Raw genomic sequence first — 19,194 nt, 5'->3', positions numbered from 1 at the left:
GTCATCGATTACCGAAATGAAACGGTAACGTTAGGAGAAAGGTCATACCCAATCATCCAAAGTGGAGAAGCAATTGCCGTCGGCAAGACCGCACACAAAGGTGTTAAGCCATCTTCAAAGGAAGATATATCTACACCTAAGTGCCTTGACCCAGCTCCTGAAGGAGAGCAATACTTCGCTTCCGCATTAGAGAATGAATTAAGGGAATGCAACCAGCTAAGGTTGGAACATTTAAATGACGAAGAAAAGGAGAAACTAAAGAAAGTTCTCTATGAATTTAAGGACGTGCAGTATAAAGAAGGTGACATTTTGACCTTCACTAGTACTATAAAGCACGAAATTAAAACCCATCACGAAGATCCTGTATATCGTCGACCATATAAATATGCTCAAATACACGATCAAGAAGTGACACAACAAATCAAAGATATGATTAGACAGGGAATCATTCGTAAGTCGAACTCTCCCTATTGTGCACCCATCGCTATGATACCAAAGAAAATAGATGCTTCAGGAAAGCAGAAATATCGTATGGTAGTAGATTATAGAAGTCTAAACGAGGTGACAATAAAGGATAAATTTCCTACACCCAGAATGGACGAAATACTAGATAAACTAGGTAGGTGCCAATATTTCACAACAATCGATTTAGCTAAGGGATTCCATCAAATTCCTATGGAACCTAGCTCAATCCCAAAAACAGCTTTCTCCACGAAGCATGGTCATTACGAGTTCACTCGTATGCCCTTTGGGCTAACCACTGCCCCCGCTACCTTCCAAAGATGTATGAACAATCTGCTAGAAGAGTTAATCTTCAAAGATTGCCTCGTATACTTAGACGACATCATTATATTTTCCACTTCATTGGAAGAACACCTGTTGTCACTAAGGAGAGTATTTGGAAAGTTGAGAGACGCCAACTTAAAGCTACAAATGGATAAGTGTGAATTCCTGAAGAAAGAAACGGAATTCCTAGGCCATGTAGTAACAACTAACGGCATAGTTCCTAATCCAAAGAAAATATCTGCCATAATAAACTTCCCAATACCCAATACAACCACAAAAATAAAATCATTCATAGGTTTATGTGGATTCTATAGGAAATTCATTCCCAACTTCGCTAATATAGCAAAACCTATGACACTCAAATTAAAGAAACGAGCAGTCATAGACCCAACAGAGGAAAAATACGTCGAGGCCTTCGAAAAATTGAAAGTACTTATCACCTCAGACCCCATCCTCGCATTCCCAGATTTCAACAAAATGTTCACGGTAACAACCGATGCAAGTAACATTGCATTAGGAGCAGTGTTGTCGCAAGACCACAAACCAATCTGCTATGCAAGTAGAACCTTAAACGAACACGAAATCAATTATTCAGCAATAGAAAAGGAATTACTAGCTATAGTTTGGGCAACTAAGTATTTCAGATCATACCTGTTTGGTAGAACGTTTGAGATATTGAGTGATCACAAACCCTTGATTTGGTTGAATAACCTCAAGGAACCAAATATGAAGCTACAACGATGGAAGATCAAATTAAATGAATTTGACTTCAAAATAAAATATTTACCCGGAAAGGAGAACCATGTAGCCGATGCGCTATCAAGAGTAAAGATTAACGAAAACCTACTCGGGGAAACCATTAATAGTGATTGTGCAACGGTCCATAGCGCGCAAGAAGATAATACAAATTATATTCCACTTACAGAGAGACCAATCAATTACTATAATAGGCAAATAGAACTGATTAAAGGTAATGAGGATAAGGTAGAAACATCCCACTATTTCCACAAGATACTGATAAAAATCACATATACCGAAATGACAGAATCATTAGCAAAAGATATAATAAAGGAATATGTGTGTACCAAAAAGAGTGCACTATATTTCCATAACGAAGTAGACTTCCCACTGTTCCAAAGGGCATTCCTGGAGATAATCAGTCCAAATCACTTCACTAAACTGATTAAATCCAGTACCAAACTCATAAATATTCCCAACTACTCCGAATTCAAAGAACAAATATTGAAGAATCATAAAGAGCTACTTCACCCAGGTATCGAAAACACCACTAATTGGTTTAAAGGAAAATTCTACTACCCCGATTATCAAAAGTTAATCCAAAATATTATCAATGAGTGTCCTACGTGCAACGTTGCTAAAACTGAGCATCGTAACACCAATCTAACCTTCGAAATCACCCCTGAAATACAAAATATCAGAGAAAAGTATGTCATGGATTTCTATTTGGTAGGCAATCAACAATTCCTATCATGCATTGATGTATATTCTAAATTCGCTACCCTTGTAGAAGTTAAGAGTCGTGACTGGTTAGAAACCAAGAGAGCCATCATAAAAGTCTTTAACGAAATGGGCAAGCCACAGGGAATTAAAGCCGACAAAGATTCAGCCTTTATGTGCGCAGCATTGCAAGCATGGTTGAATGCGGAAAATGTGAAAATCGAAATCACCACCAGTAAAAACGGAGTTTCTGATGTAGAACGACTACATAAAACGATCAATGAAAAATTAAGAATCATTTCAAGTGAGGATAACATAGAAAACAAGCTCACAAAATTCGAGTTAATTCTATACACTTATAACCATAAAACGGTTCATAATACTACAAAAAGATCCCCAGCTGATATCTTCCTGTACGCCGGACTACCAGATTATAACACTCAACTGAATAAAGTTAGGAAGATCAATCATTTGAATAACGATAGAATCGACTTTGAAGTAGACACACGCTTCAAGAATGCACCCCTAGTTAAAACAAAAACAACCAACCCGTTCAAAAGAACGGGAAATTAGGCAGGTAGACGAAAAGCACTTTGAAGAGAAAAATAGAGGGAGGAAAATCACCCACTATAAAACGAAATTCAAAAGAAAGAAAAAATCTAATAAAAGTAAATACGATAATTGCAGAGTACCCGAAGAGAGTACTGGGAATCCGGAGCTACAACATGATTAAGATTATAATTTTACTAATGTTCACCGTCCTACAGTCTTCCGGACAGAATATAGAGATAGATCCCATCAACTCAAGGAATGGATATCTCATATTCAAAACAAATACCATTAACATACCCATTAATTATGAAAACCATTATCTAACAATTAATATAACAAGAACAGATGAAACATATCAGAGTTTACTAGAACAGGCAACCCAATTTAATAACGAAATCCAAGTTCAATATTTAGTCGAGAAATTGCAACGTGAATTCAACGGCATCAAAATAGCCAAAAGAAACAAAAGAGGCCTTATAAATGCAGTAGGCACAGTATATAAATATCTATTTGGAACATTAGATCAAGATGATAAAGTCGAATTAGAAGGGAAAATAAACAATCTGGCTAGCCACAGTGTTCAAGCTAACGAATTAAACTTAGTAATTCAAGCAGTAAATTAGAAGTTGTCAATAAATTAAGCAAGGATAATGATAGAAATAAGCAACTAGAGATATTAATATTTAACCTTCAACATTTTACAGAGTACATAGATGATATTGAATTAGGCATGCAGCTAACAAGATTAGGGATCTTTAATCCAAAATTATTGAGGCAGGATTACCTGAAACACATCGATTCAGAGAAATTATTAAATATCAAAACATCTACCTGGTTGAAAACAGACACTAACGAAAAACTAATAATTTCCAACATCCCACGAGAGATCAGAAATATTCCTATACTTAAAATTGTCCCATATCCAGATGAAGATAATAACATCCTCACTGACCTAACGCAAAACAATTATTACGTTCTAGAAAACGAGGTATATGAAAAAGAATCAAAACGAAAAATAAATGACGAATGTATTTCAGGAATAGTCAAACAAGTAGAAACAAAATGTCCATACACCAAAGCACACCAAAACTTTCAAATAAGTTTCATAGAACCCAACATATTGTTAACTTGGAAATTACCAAAAACCATATTAAACCAAGATTGCCTAAACCAAGAAATAAAAGTAGAAGGTAACGCATTAATAAATATACATAATTGCAGTGTACAGTTAAACGAATTCTTAATATCCAACTCCATACCAGAATTTGCACAAAGCATCTACATCAACAATAACGTAACAAAAATTAAACCATTGTCTTATTTGCAAACCAAAGAAATCGTAATAGAAAATACGCGATTAAATAATGTATTACATGTAAGCTTAATACTACTATTTGTCATAATCATAATAGGATTAAGCTACAAATTGTTTAATCTAAGTAAAAGCAATAAGCCTAAAACCGACCCGCACATAGAAACACCTTCAGACGAAGACGAGGAATCCCCAGCAGGCACAGTTTTAGACGCACCCGAACTATATCCAAGGATAATCGCCTGAGGACAGGCTTAAATCTAACAATGGGGGAGTGACATATCTATAATCCATGCTCCGCATACCCTTGTCTATGTCTATTACCCTGCACCCACAATACTATAAACAATACGACACCCTCAGCTTCGAACCCTCATAAACAATCTCACGCTCGAAATGGACCACGCGCAGCCGATTGCAGGCAATGTAAACAAACACCCTAAACTGGAAGTTGAACATAAAACAATAGATGCCGCCCTAGAATCCAGCCGCACTAGAATCCAGCCGCACCAGAATCACGCCACTCTTCAGAGATCAATTACGAATCGATTCTCAAGAATCACACCATCCTAGCTGACCAATCAGAGGCCCTATTCTCAGCCACCCCCAAGTAATGCAACACCGATCATACGCAGCGGAAGCCTTTCATCAAAAGCCGCCTTTCCCACATATCGATCGAGTCACGTACTCCATCTCCGAAGCCGAAGTCGAAGCCAACGCCTCCGAATCCAAATCCGAATCCCAAACCGAGCATCATAATATAAATAGTCTGCATCTAAGAAGCCAACTTAGTTCTGTTCAAGACAAACGTCAATCGCGACACCGTCGGAGAATTCAACCAAAGTTAATTCCGTTCAAGACTTCAGACCTCAGTCATCGTCGGGGAAATAACTAATCAATGTACGCTAAAGTTTAAGTGAAGAATAAAACCTTTTTTTAAAACGTAAACTGAAGTGTCGCATATTTAATTATATATATCTATAATTATACCTAAGAGACATGTATGAAATCACGCTCTTGAATTGTAATGTCGTGCGCTCTTATACCATGTTGCTAACGGAGCCTATGCAAGCAGCTGCCGCTCATGAAGAGGGCGCCGCTTTAGAATAAACGCACTTATAATTGAAAGTCGATTGAGTGCACAAGTTTGATCTGTTGGTCTGTCTGATTCCAGTGTCTAATTAAACCCTCAGAAATAGTGCCTAACGGCAGGCTATTTAGCACATTCAATAGGATTAATTTACTTTATAAAGGTTGACAATTTGAATATTTGAATTAATATGTAAATACTGCTAAAAATGTGAATTAATTTGAAGTTGGCACGTTACATTATGTACATATAAAGAAGCGCAATCAATAGTATCGAGCCAAAACGATCTGAATTATGATCACTAGATTTGAGAGATATACGAAATAAAACGAACGAGCAAGGAACTACATCGAGCGGATTAAGGAAGGTCTTAATTGGGTAGACGGATTCCACTGGAAAACTGTTGGAGGGACTTAGCTCGTACATGGCGCTCTACAAATTTGTAATGAATGATGTTTTTTTTCTAATGTCTCATTTTACCGTTAAATTCCGTTAAAATTTAATTAAAATCTGCTACAAAACGGTCGTATTTCTAGTAACGGAATTTAACGGTAGAATGAGACATTGGAAGGTTTGGTCAAACGGCTGCACCTTGGACGTTTTTATTAACGATACCTTAAACGACGCCTAATTAATGTACCTGTTAATAAACAAAAAAAGCACAAGATATCATTTTTTATTTTTCTAAGTTTTCAAAGTAAAAATTTTAAAAAATAAAATGAAAAAAAAAATCGCAAGAAATTATACATTTTGAGTTTGAAATCTTAATATTTCAAGCAAAATAATCATACAAAAAAATTTGTATAATTCATTAAACATTTTTAAAGCTCCAAAAAGTTGGTTTAGTTGTTGCATGCGAAGATATCGATAGGTGATACCCCATAGAAGCGGTGAGGAGGAAAGAAGTTTGAACAGAGTGGCAAGGCAAAAATTTAAGGGGAAAAGGTTAGCGAAGAGTGGCGCCACCTGGTCCTGGAGAGTGAGAGTTCCGCGCGCTCTCCGGAGCCGTTATGAGCGAAAATATCCGATCTCATCCCATAACGGAGTCCCGAAGCCAACTCACCCATACCCCAAAGAAAAGAGAGCCGCCAGCAGCCCGAATCAGGCCATGCCCTTGAACCTAGTTCAAGGGCGATAGAAGAGAGAGCGATGGGGATCAGCGGCCCGGGAGCATTAAACAGAGCAGCTAAGCCAAGAGGGGGTTCAGAGAAAGAAATTCCCGCAACGGAGGAGCATGCGCGCCGGACATAGTGATCTAGTGAATTTTTTTTTTCTGAAAGAAAAAGTGAGTGGGATGAGGATGGAGTAGTGGCCATCACCCTGAAAAAAAAAGATAAATAAATCTGTGATTCCAGGGGATCCAGATCAGTGAGAGACCAGGAACCAGGACTAGCGGGACGGGAAAGAGACCCAAGAAGCATAAGAGTGAGTCCGCTCCAGAGGGGGGAGTAAAGAAACCCGAAATTAATTTTTCTTGTTGGCCAATCCGTAGGGAATAGGTCACAGCTCCGCCATCCTGGCTTGCTTTTTGCTGGTCTCGAAGAAACTATCCTGGCCACGTAGTGCGGGTTCCTCGCCCATTTAGGGAGAGAAAAAAAGCATCAATTAACTTATTTACTCCCATTATTTATTTTGTTAGACGTCTCCATTTATATGTATATGTTAATCCCCTAATTTAAGTCCGTCCATATTATATCTATATGTAACTTATTTATATTTATTATATTAATTATTTCTATTTATCTATTTATTTATTAACCGCCCGTAGTGATAAGATGAGGGGGGTATGAATAGGCAGGCTTAGTGTAGCGACGATACCGTGTAAAATTAGGAAATTGAAGTAAAAATTATAACGAAGAAAATGAATTGCTAAGCGTTTCATATGGGGGGAAGAGGAGCCACAGCAACAAGAGGGTAAGGCTGCTGCACATGGCAGGGAGATCCAAAAGGTTGTTATTCAGATCTCAGGTAGGGAGGGTACGTCAGAGGTAAAAACATCGACACCTCGACCTGGTCCACGTCTGTGTTGAAGGAAGTTACTGTAATGTTGTTTGTCGAGTAGAGTCCGTTTGCAGTTTTTTTTGTCGGTTACTTTTGTTGTTTCAACTTGTTCGAGATGTCCAATTAGTTGGTATATTGTGCGACCTGAGGGCTTGGGAAGTACCCAGCCCTGGGATGACTGGCTAGCCGGCCTTGCCCCGAAGAAAACAAAGGTTCGTAACATAGTTCGAGCCTAAACAAGAAGTTCAATTTTGTTGCCTAGTGTAATACGCGCCGCTGTGATAACTTTAAAAGTGTAAGACAACAAAATGGAAATGAAAATTGATTAGTAATAGTAATAATGAGTCAGACGAAGAAATCAGAGCTAAATATTTTGAAATTTTGGATAAATACTTGACTGAAGGGTGAAACATAATTTCCACAAACGCTTCAATCATTTCAGAAAAAGGTGGCTTGGATGGTGGATGGTGGATTAGTAAAGCTGACTAGTGCCTGAATACATACGGCTCGGCTCTGTAGGGACTGAGCCGGTAGTAATCAAAAAGGCTTGTGAAATCTGTCTAAAAAACAAATGCATCTGAAATTTTAGAATGCATAGTTTTTCTAAATAGAAATACCAAAGAACTTGGGTGGCTGTAAATAATTCTATTTTAACGACGAAAAGAGGCGATAAGGTTGCGTGCGTTCGATTTCAATAGCTTTTTTCGACACCAACATATATAAAGTATTCAAACAATTTCTTCTAAGCCTAGCTTACCCACGGTGGCAAAGCGGGGCGAATTCGCCTAGAGCGAACTTTTATTGCGCTCCCGCTTTGCCCTAGCCTAACTTACACTAGACTTCATAAGATTCGATAAACTAACAACAATAATAATAAAATGATTAGATGCCAAATGGCGCTATCAAAGCTGTAATTTTTTGTGACGGTCTAGGAGCTATAAGACTAATTAGGAAAAAGCAAACAGACTCATATTTAGTAAACTATGTACATAATATAGTAAAAATATCTGATATGCAACAAATTGATATTGCCCAAAATCCGATACATCACAAACGAAAGAATCTCATTGATATTATCATTTTGTACGCGAAAAAGTAGAATGCAACGAAATTATACTAGAAAACGTAGCTACAAACGGCACAGTTGCAAATCTACTAACAAAATTTTTAAGCAAGCAAAAGCACAACCACGTTGTAACGCGTGTGGAGGGCCCCGAAGGGCGCCCTGATTAGGCTGAAGGAGACAACCAGGTGGCCCTTTCGAGAGTGGGGTGGCCAATTTCAAGGCCTGGAGGGAACCGCACGGAGCGTGCAGACGATTCTCGCCGAGGGCACTTAGGCAATCGCCGGACGGCCCTCGCGGGGAATCTGCTTGTTCGCCAGCTTCATCAAAGGAAGGGAAATCGGACGGGGAGGTCGACAGACGCACCCGAACGCACCGAGGCAATCGCCAGACCTCGCTTTCGGGGTCCTATCAGACTATAGGTTACTACGGGGGTCGCTGCCACATTGGAAACCGACAGGTATCACCGAGAGTACTTAGGCAATCACCGGATTGCACTTTCGGGATCATTCGGACTATGGGCTACTACGGAGATCGTTGTTGCGCGGGGATACCGACAGGCATCACCGAGAGTGCTTAGGCAATCGCCGGATAGCACTTTCGGGATCCTATCGGGCTATGAATTACTACGAGAGCGCCGACAGGCATCACCGATAGCGCTTAGGCAATCGCCGGATAGCAGCCTTGGCATCCTGTTGGACTACGAACTACTGGGGGAATCATACGAGAGCGCCGACAGGCATCACCAAGAGCGCTTATGCAATCGCCGGATAGCAGCTTCGGGATCCAGTTGGACTACGAACTACGGGGCGGAATCATACGAGAGCGCCGACAGGCATCTGTAAGTAATACGGATCACCACGGGGACGGGGCAAAAAGGGGGCTCGGGCAAGCGGCGCAAGGGTGGGGAGAGAAGGCGAGTCCCCTGACACCCCAAGTGAATGGATACGGACCGTGGGTGACGAGTTTATATGTTCATTATATTCTTTTCTTGTTTATTTCCTAATTTCCCTGCCTATCGCACCGCTCAGAAGCCCGTTTAAATACGACGGGAGACGCGCTTACCCCTGAATTCCCACGCTAATTGCTGTCCGACCTCCAGCTTTTCGTTCTCTGTTTTGTCCCCAGCTCAAAACCGGCATTCTGCTGGCTCTGTTGATCCAGGGTAAGCGCGGGCAGTTAGCGTCGTTGTTGTTGCTGCGGCATAGGCCTGGCGCTATCGTTCTTACGCTCTTTCGGCGTCTGCTGCTTCGCCGGTAGCCTTCGTCTTTCTTTTCTGCTGCTGGCGCCTTGTTGCTGTTAGGTTGCCTTATCGCTTAGGGTTCTGGCCGTTTCGTCATCTCTCTTCTGCTGCTGCTGCGTTCTGCTCTTTCTTGCTCCGCTGCTGGCGCGTCGTTGCTGTTGGCTTGGCTTATCGCTTACGGTGCTCGATGCTTCGCTGTGGCTGGGCTTCGTCTTCCTCTCTTTCGATTATCACTGCTTCGTTGTTGTTGCTGGGCTTCAGCTTCCTCTTTTTCGATTGTCGCTGCTTCGTTGTTGTTGCGGGGCTGGCTGCTTTTGCTGGGATAACCAGCCACGAAAATCCAGTGGCGTCTGCCACTGATCATGGCTTTCCCCCATTTAGAAAGATAAAAGACTACGTGGGTGCTTAGAGGCCCCTTTGGCCGTATAATACGGAAATTAAAGAAGTTGGGTCTTCGTGGCTCTTCCCCCTCTCCTCTTAACCTAAAGCCGAAAGGTCAACGCTTAAATCTAGGAAATACGAAAGGTCAGGGTCCCTGCAGTAGGAAAGAAAACGAAAGAGAATGGTGGGTAAAAAAAATGTGAGTGGAGCGTAATATGTAATAGGTAATATGTCTTCTACTGACAATATTATGCTTCGTCCAAGATGTCTTTACAGGTGTCCTTGAAGGATATTCTGATGGTCGGTCCTACCATTCAAGAGAAACTCTACTTGACATTGCTCCGCTTCCGTCTCCAAGTGATGGTGAATGAAGATAGGCAGTTTCAACTCCTAGTGTGAAGAAAAGACCCTTTAGAATCCTTGAGATGATACAAGCTTAACGCAGTAACTTATCGGACTGGAGCAGCACCATTTTTGGCTTTGCGGCTTTGGCTTTGAAAAGGCTGAGTGAGTCTGCAAAGCTCGCAATCCCCAAAGCTGCTGATGTTATTGTCTCCGTCTTTTACGTCGATAATATGTTTGACTGGTGCTGCATGCGTAAAGGAGCAAATAAGTCCAAAGTGTCTCAGGTTCTGCAGACCCCAGAGTTTGAGTCGCCGCATCTGAGAGCAAAGCCGGTAACATCTAAATTGTGTGACCCCCTAGGTTTGTTAAGTCCTATCGTCATAAAAGGCATTATAATATTGCAGGAACTTTGGCTTAACAAATTAGATTGGGACGAGTCGATTCCGCTGTATTTAGAAACATGTTTAGAATATGTTAAAAAATACACTGTCTCAATGGGAAGATATTTCCATACATCGGTTTGTGTATTCCGATCGGATGTCACCAGCAGAGTTATAGAAGGTTTAAAGATATCGTTTCGAATAGAGTGACTGAGATTCAAGAGTGGTCGGATGAAGCTGCGTCGCAGCATGTACCTACGAAACAGAACCCAGCAGATATTGTCCCAAGAGGTTGTGATGTCGAAATCGCCTAGTGACATGGTGACGTAGGTTAGGTGTTAAGGCAAATCAGTTGCCTGCCTATATATATATATATATCTATAATTATACCTAAGAGACATGTATGAAATCACGCTCTTGAATTGTAATGTCGTGCGCTCTTATACCATGTTGCTAACGGAGCCTATGCAAGCAGCAGCCGCTCATGAAGAGGGCGCCGCTTTAGAATAAACGCACTTATAATTGAAAGTCGATTCAGTGCACAAGTTTGATCTGTCGGTCTGTCTGATTCCAGTGTCTAATTAAACCCTCAGAAATCGTGCCTAACGGCAGGCTATTTAGCACATCCATTTTTGGCGCCCCCGGGTGGACACTGATTTTCTGGATTGGACAGAAGTTGGATTGGATTAATCTTGGCGCTTCGTTGGATATCCCCATTGGATATCATCCCTCGCTCGTTGCTGTTGCTGTTCCTGCAGATGTCATTGGTGGCCTGCTGGACTTCAAACTTCGCTACTCTTGAGAGCTGCTCGTGGGTATTCCTGGTTGGTATGAACTTGTGGGAGGGAATGCATCGGTGTTCAAACAACCCTCAACCAGTGCCACAGGTAAATCAAAGTGCCCAATTATTTCATCAAAAAATATATAAATACGTCTGTACGTACACACATTCAAAGTTATTTGATTATATAGTGAGTGATCACTTGACTTGTAGTCAACGACATTTCCAAAAAGAGCCGACAAGCAAAGGAGAAACGGCAATTGTTTCGCGCGCAAGCTCTAACCATTCGCATCATTCCCCCCTCGCCCGTCTTCGTCATAAATTTTCGTTTCTGCTTTGCGCGAACGGTTCTTGCTGGACGCTCTTCGTTTTACAGCGCAGCTGCACTTTTTGTGCTCTCTCTCTCTTCAGCGCTCGCTTGCTCTTTATCGTTTCGTGCTCTCTCTTTGTCTCCAACGATACTCGCTAACTCTCACATACATTACACATACCATTACTTGTGGTTTAGGTGCATCTCGGCCGGTCGCTAAAGCAGCATACGCATATACGCGCATTTAAGCTGCGTTTCGGTGAACTACAAGCTCGACTCGAACTCGAAAGCGTTGGTTTTTATGCATTTTGGCGATCATCTCTCTCTCTTTCTCTCGTAGTCTCTAGCACGGTAACAGCATTGGGCTGTTAGCAGGCAGGAAGTGCCATATTTGAGAAACAAAAATTTTATAGAACTAAAATGCCTGGAAAACGGCGAGGAATGTCTAGACAATCTGCAGAGGTTGACGATGTGGAGTCGTTAGACATTCTTCGCAAGCTGAGTACAGTTAAGAAAGATATCAATCGTACATGGAGCGTTCTTAAAGATAAACAGTCTTCCTTTTCAAAGGCACAATTGGAGTGCCGCATGGCAATATTAGAGTCATATATTGAACGGGCTTTCCAATTACAAGTAGAAATTGAGGATGTCAATCCAGATTTAGCTTCTCGAGCTTGAGGATTTATGTATTGAGGCTAAATCCACGCTCAAGTCCATGTCTGCTAAACTTGAGCAACGGACAGCAAATGAGTCGATATTAAATACGACAATTGCTACAAGTAGACATTTGCCGCCAGTAAAATTGCCCAAATTCAGTGGCGATTATACCGAGTATAAAAATTTTATCGGCCTATTTAGTAGCGTAGTGGATAGCGATCCCACATTAAGCAATGTGGAGAAATTTAATCATTTATTGACTTTCTTAGAGAAAGAAGCGCTAGGCCCTTAGTGCCTTAATGAAGGTATACGATAATGATGGTTTAATATTCTTAAATAGTATAGCCCGTCTGTTCGAGTTGCAAAGCATGCAAGGTCCGTCTGCATCTGGGCTGAGATCCCTTCTTGACACAGATTCCGCTATTTACGAGTCGCTATTCTCTGTAGGAGATTATAAACAAATTTCGGATGCTTTACTGATACACATTGTCATGTCCAAGGTAGATCAAAAAACCCGCTTTCGATGGGAAGAGAATCTGGACTATCAATCCATTCCATATTGGACAGACTGTGTATCTTCGCTTAACAAACGCTACCAACATTTATCTGCAGAGGATACGAATTCAGGGCAATCTAGAGGAAAAAAGACAAGTCAGGATTCACAGAGCAAGCAATCTGGAAAGACTTCGTTGACTGTGGCTCAAGCCAAACCTTCTCAAGATAAGAAATGTTCATTTTGCAAGGCAACTGATCATTTCATCACTTCTTGCTCGGCTTTCGCTGCGGCTTCAGTCGCAACCCGCTTCCAATTTGCAAAGGGAGTTCCGCTATGCATTAATTGCCTACGCAAAGGACACATTGTGTCAAAGTGCAAATCGTCACATTGCAGAGTCTGTTACAAATCGCATCATACTTTGTTACATCGTTACACAACTGACTCATCCACAAGTCAAGCTGCGTTGGACAATCCGCCTGCAAGAATTCTAAACGCACGTCCACTAGTTTCGAATCACGCAATGGCACGCGACAATGACCAAGTAATTTTAGCCACAGCAGTTGTTGACATTAAAGGCAGCTGAAGCCAGCGTCAGCCAGCCAGAGTATTGTTGGACTCTGGTTCTCAAGTGAACTTTATCAGCGATGAATTGGCAAAAAGTCTGCAGTTAAAGAGAACTAGAAAGCATATTAGTTTGTTAGGTATTGGAAAATCCAGCTTATCGGCACACCAAGTTATGCAAACCACAATCTGCTCTCGCATACCCCTTCCGAAATGGTGGCAGATTTCGTGATTTTAAAATCGATTTCCTCGTACCATCCAGAAAAGGCGGTTCCGCCTGATTCCTTAATGGATGCTACTGAGAGCTATCCACTGGCTGATCCAGTCTTTTACAAGCCACAAAAAGTTGATCTGCTATTAGGTGCAGATGCCTTTTTCGATATCTTAAGTAATGGTCAAGTAAAACAGGGAAGAGAGGCACTAACCTTACAAAACACTGTTTTTGGTGGGTGGTGTCTGGACGTTGCAAGTCCAAAGGCCCTCAAGCCACATTAACTTGCTCTATGGTGAGCACAGTTCAAGAAGCCTGCCCGCTCGACAGCTTGGTCAAACGTTTCTGGGAGTTGGAAAATGTTCCAAATGCATCCATAGAAGGACTTGTATACCCCCGAAGAAACTATGTGTGAAAAATCCTTTATCGACACTATCACACGTCTACCCTCCGGTCGATTGCAAGTTTCTTTGCCATTTAAGTCTAGCCCGACATCTCTCGGTTCGTCGTTTGAGACATCCAGAAGACGATTTTTGTCTTTAGAAAGGCGATTATGCCAAAAACCTGCCATAAAATCGATGTTTATCGACTTTATGGAGGAAAGGCCTACCTGCCGTTAGGCCATATGACTGCAATGGAAAACTCAATCCCGGAAGAGCCGCATTGTTTCATCCCGTATCAATGCGTGGAACGACCACAAAGTACATCCACTAAGCTTAGAGTAGTGTTCCATGCGTCGTGCGAAACAACGAGTCAAGTCTCGCTCAATGATTTACTCATGGTTGGAGCAACCATCCAGCCGTGCCTATACGCAACGTTGTTAAGATTTCGGTGTCGCAAATTCGCTCTTACAGCAGACATTACAAAAATGTACCGTCAAGTCGAACTTGATGAGGAGCATCGCAAATTCCAATTAATTATTTGGAGACGTGCAAGTTCGGATCCCTTGCAAATGTTTCGTCTCAATACGGTAACTTATGGCACGGCCAGCGCACCATTTCTTGCTGTCAGGTGCTTGAAGTATCTAAGCGAAACTCATTTAAATTCGCATCCACTTGGCTCAAAGTCTCTTGCTTCAGATTTCTATGTTGACGATCTTCTCACAAGCGCAGACACGAAATCCGAACTACGGATATTGCGTCAACAGCTAGTTGAAATCCTAGAGCCAGCCGGATTTGTGCTGACGAAGTGGACTGCTAATTGTCAACTAGGTGACAGTCAGAAAGAGAATCTGGTCATTTCGAGTGGAGATCAGCAAGATTGCAAAACTCTTGGACTGATTTGGAACCCACAGGCAGACATTTTCAAGTACTGTCTGAAACCAATAGTCTCGTCCGAAACCACAACCAAGAGAGTAATGTTATCCGTCATAGGCAGTCTTTTCGATCCCTTGGGTCTGCTATGTCCGGTGATTAATAATGTAAAAATCTTCTTGCATGAAATTTGTCTTTTGAGCCTTGGTTGGGACGATCCCATTCCCTTAAAATTGCAACAAAGATGGGAGTCGATGGTTTCGGACATGCAAAGGTTGCATGAAATCACCATTCCACGTTTTGTAGGAGCTAGCACAAGCACTCGATGTCAAATACATGGGTTTGCAGATGCGTCCACGCGAGCATACGGCTGCTGCATTTACGTTCGTGTGTCCCATTCAAATAGAGTGTCCGTTATATTGTGGTCAGATTCGGAAGTGGTTCTACATTGGCTGCAAACTCATCCCTCCCAGTTTACAACATTTGTTTCAAATCGAGAGATACAGGAAATCACTTCGACTGCCTCATGGAGACATGTACCCACCAAAGAAAATCCTGCAGATCCAGTATCTCGGGGATCATCAGTAGCAGACTTAAATTCACTATTTTGGTTTAACGGCCCGTCATTCCTGCAACAAAATGGCATGGATTGGCCACAAAATCTTCATTTACTTTTGACAGAAGCGGACGCGTCATTAGAGAAGAAGAAGGTAGCCACTTCGCTTGGGGCGGCCGATGGCGAACACAATCCCATCCTCACCCTAATAGAAAACTCATCATCATATATGAAAGTGGTAGGCACAATTGCATATATCCGCCGGTTCATAAATAAAAGGAAAGGAGTAACTTGGAGTAGTACTTGTCCGTCATCAGAAGAGCTCAGCGAAGCGTTTCTAGCAGCAGTTGAAGCTGTTCAAAGAGAAGCATTCTCGCAGGAGATTGACAAAATAAAAAAGTCATCAAAGTTTCAGGCATCACTTCAAAAACTAACTCCCTTCATTTCGGAAGAACAAGTGGGCTCATGCTCGTTTCGTTGGTTCGAGTAGGTGGTCGCCTATTAAACGCTCCTCTAGCCCATAATGCAAATTTCCACTGTTAATGCCAAAAAATTGTAGATTTGTTAGCCTCTATCTTAGCTATTTGCATCGAGCCAATTGTCACGCTGGACCCCGTGCACTAGTGGAATTCCTAAGACAGTCCATGTGGCTGATAAATGCACGAAGAGAGTGCAGTGCCATTGTCCGGAGATGCGTACACTGTTTCCACTACAAGCCGAAGCTTCTCTCACAAATCATGGGAAACCTTCCCGCTGATCGATTGCGTGGGAATCGACCCTTCGAGATTAGCGGAGTTGATTTTTTTGGACCGGTTCTTGTATCGCTTGAGATTCGTGGCAAGCAGCCTCTTAAGATGTACACAGCAGAGTTTGTCTGCTTTGCATCTAAGGCCGTACACCTAGATATTGTAAAAGACTTGACCTCTAATACATTTATTTTGTGCTTATCCAGGTTTGTTGGACGTCGTGGGACTCTTGTCAAACTCTATTGCGACAACGCCACGAATTTTGTTGGTGCAGCTCGCATGCTCAAGGAGCGCATGGATGCAGTCAATGCCAAGGACGAAGCCCTCAAGGCGTATGCTGCGACTCACAGTTTTTCGGTGGAATTCATTCCCCCGCGAGCCCCGCACATTGGAGGCCTGTGGGAGTCGGCGGTGAAGTCAGCCATGAATCTGCTGCTTAGGGCTATGGGCAGCGCAGTGCTCAAGGAGGACGAGCTGCATACGGTTCTCGTGGACGTCGAGGCCGTGCTCCATTCCAGACCACTGGTGGTCGACAGCGGCAGCCCCAACGAAGGGGAGGTGTTGACTCCAGCGCATCTACTAGTCGGCAGAACGCTAGTTTCGCTGCCGCCCGAATCAGAGCTGCCCAGACCAGACAGCAGCCTCTCATATCTGCAACGATGGCAGCTCGTGTCTGCCATCAAGCAAAGATTTTGGAGAGATTGGACCAGAGACTATCTTCTCAGCCTTCAATAGCGAGGGAAGTGGTCCGAGGAGGTCGCCAACTTGGAGCCAGGCAGAGTGGTGGCAATTCACGAGGACAACGTGCCCCCTCAAATGTGGCTCACCGGAATAGTGGAGGAGGCAATCCCAGGAGCGGACGGGAAGGTTCGCGTGGCCGTGGTTAGGACTAAGGCCGGGGTCTACAAGCGATCGATCCATCGCTTGGCGCCTATTCCAGTGGCCTATAGGCTGTCAACGCGGCCGATGTTAAGGCAAATCAGTTGCCTGCCTATATATATATATATCTGTAATTATACCTAAGAGACATGTATGAAATCACGCTCTTGAATTGTAATGTCGTGCGCTCTTATACCATGTTGCTAACGGAGCCTATGCAAGCAGCAGTCGCTCATGAAGAGGGCGCCGCTTTAGAATAAACGCACTTATAATTGAAAGTCGATTGAGTGCACAAGTTTGATCTGTTGGTCTGTCTGATTCCAGTGTCTAATTAAACCCTCAGAAATCGTGCCTAACGGCAGGCTATTTAGCACATTCAATAGGATTAATTTACTTTATAAAGGTTGACAATTTGAATATTTGAATTAATATGTAAATACTGCTAAAAATGTGAATTAATTTGAAGTTGGCACGTTACATTATGTACATATAAAGAAGCGCAATCGATAGTATCGAGCCAAAACGATCTAAATTATGATCACTAGATTTAAGAGATATACGAAATAAAACGAACGAGCAAGGAACTACATCGAGCGGATTAAGGAAGGTCTTAATTGGGTAGACGGATTCCACTGGAAAACTGTTGGAGGGACTTAGCTCGTACATGGCGCTCTACAAATTTGTAATGAATGATGCTTTTTTTTCTAATGTCTCATTTTACCGTTAAATTCCGTTAAAATTTAATTAAAATCAGCTACAAACGGTCGTATTTCTAATAACGGAATTTAACGGTAGAATGAGACATTGGAAGGTTTGGTCAAACGGCTGCACCTTGGACGTTTTTATTAACGATACCTTAAACGACGCCTAATTAATGTACCTGTTAATGAACAAAAAAAGCACAAGATATCATTTTTTATTTTTCTAAGTTTTCAAAGTAAAAATTTAAAAAAATAAAATGAAAAAAAAACGAGGGGGAACGTTGTGAGTTGCTGCGGACACCGCAACTCTACAGTTATACCCGATACTAAGTCAGTATGGCTCTCCTCCGGCAGACGCCGCTAATATTAAACGACACGACAAGGAGTGCATGCGAGAGAGACAGAAAATCAGTCTGAGCGTGACGTCGGGGGCTGCGTAGCCAGTGCAAATTGATTTGTTCCTTTTGGCTATAAAAATGATCTGATCTGATCCAGATTCAGCAACCGGATAGATGTGGTCATTCTCTATGATTGTGCGTTTTTAGTTTTCTCGAATCTGCCATATTGTGGATGCAACAGATTTTCGTCTTTTGAGGGGGCGGAAGGGGGTGGGGCGAAATTTTGAGATAAACGTTTTATAGTGACATCTTAAAAAAGTGTGTGTACGAAATTTGGTTACTCTAGCCTTAATAGTCTTTGAGGTTTGTGGATGCCTTAGACTTTCGTCCTTTGCGGGGGCGGAAGGGGGTGTGGCGAAATTTTGACACAAAACTGTCAAGGTCCGATATCACAGGAGTGTGGATACCAAATTTGGTTGCTCTGGCTCTTATAGGTTCTGAGATCCTTGAACTCATATTTTGCAATTGGCAAAACCGACCATGAAACCTGTGTGTTAGAGAGAGACAGAGCGAGAAAGAATGAAATTGTTTTCTTGATTCTGGCTATACTAGCTGTACGATCTGGTTCAGATTTTGCATTCTCGAAGATATAGTCATCTTCTACGATTCTGCGTTTTTAGTTTTCACGTATCTTTGAATTTGTGGATGCCACAGATTTTCGTCCTTTGTGGGGGCGGAAGTGGGCGGGGCAAAGTTTTGAAATATTCTTGTAGCAGTGACATATCACAGAAGTCTGGATCCAAAACATCGTTGCTCTCGCTCTTATAGTCTTTGAGCACTAGGCGCTGAAGGGGACGGACAGACGGACAGACGGACGGACGGACAAACAGACATGGCTCAATCGACTCGGCTATTGATGGTGATCAAGAATATATATACTTTATGGGGTCGGAAACGATTCCTTTTGGACGTTACACACATCCACTTTTACCACAAATCTAATATACCCCAATACTCATTTTGAGTATCGGGTATAAAAATCGCAAGAAATTATACATTTTGAGTTTGAAATCTTATTATTTCAAACAAAATAA

The 19,194-nt window shown here is 42.1% G+C and overlaps 1 protein-coding gene and 1 long non-coding RNA gene across 2 annotated transcripts; both read left to right on the top strand.

Annotated features, from left to right (window-relative positions):
- Window positions 1–6,448: 6,448 nt before the first annotated feature.
- LOC117186577 lies at window positions 6,449–6,780 on the top strand. The gene is made up of 3 exons (XR_004471581.1): window positions 6,449–6,483; window positions 6,554–6,623; window positions 6,691–6,780. It is a non-coding gene; the product is annotated as an uncharacterized LOC117186577 (long non-coding RNA).
- Window positions 6,781–11,157: 4,377 nt separating this feature from the next.
- On the top strand, window positions 11,158–17,722 carry LOC117186708. The gene is made up of 2 exons (XM_033387820.1): window positions 11,158–11,498; window positions 16,389–17,722. The coding sequence occupies exon 2, from the start codon at window positions 16,462–16,464 to the stop codon at window positions 16,915–16,917; it is 456 nt and encodes a 151-aa protein (XP_033243711.1). The 5' UTR covers window positions 11,158–11,498; window positions 16,389–16,461; the 3' UTR covers window positions 16,918–17,722.
- Window positions 17,723–19,194: the final 1,472 nt, after the last annotated feature.

The sequence above is a fragment of the Drosophila miranda genome, chromosome XR (assembly GCF_003369915.1).
Source record: "Drosophila miranda strain MSH22 chromosome XR, D.miranda_PacBio2.1, whole genome shotgun sequence".
In the NCBI taxonomy this organism is placed as follows: Eukaryota; Metazoa; Arthropoda; class Insecta; order Diptera; family Drosophilidae; genus Drosophila; species Drosophila miranda.
Note: the sequence above shows the minus strand (reverse complement) of the source record. Positions and strands in the feature narration are given on the sequence as shown.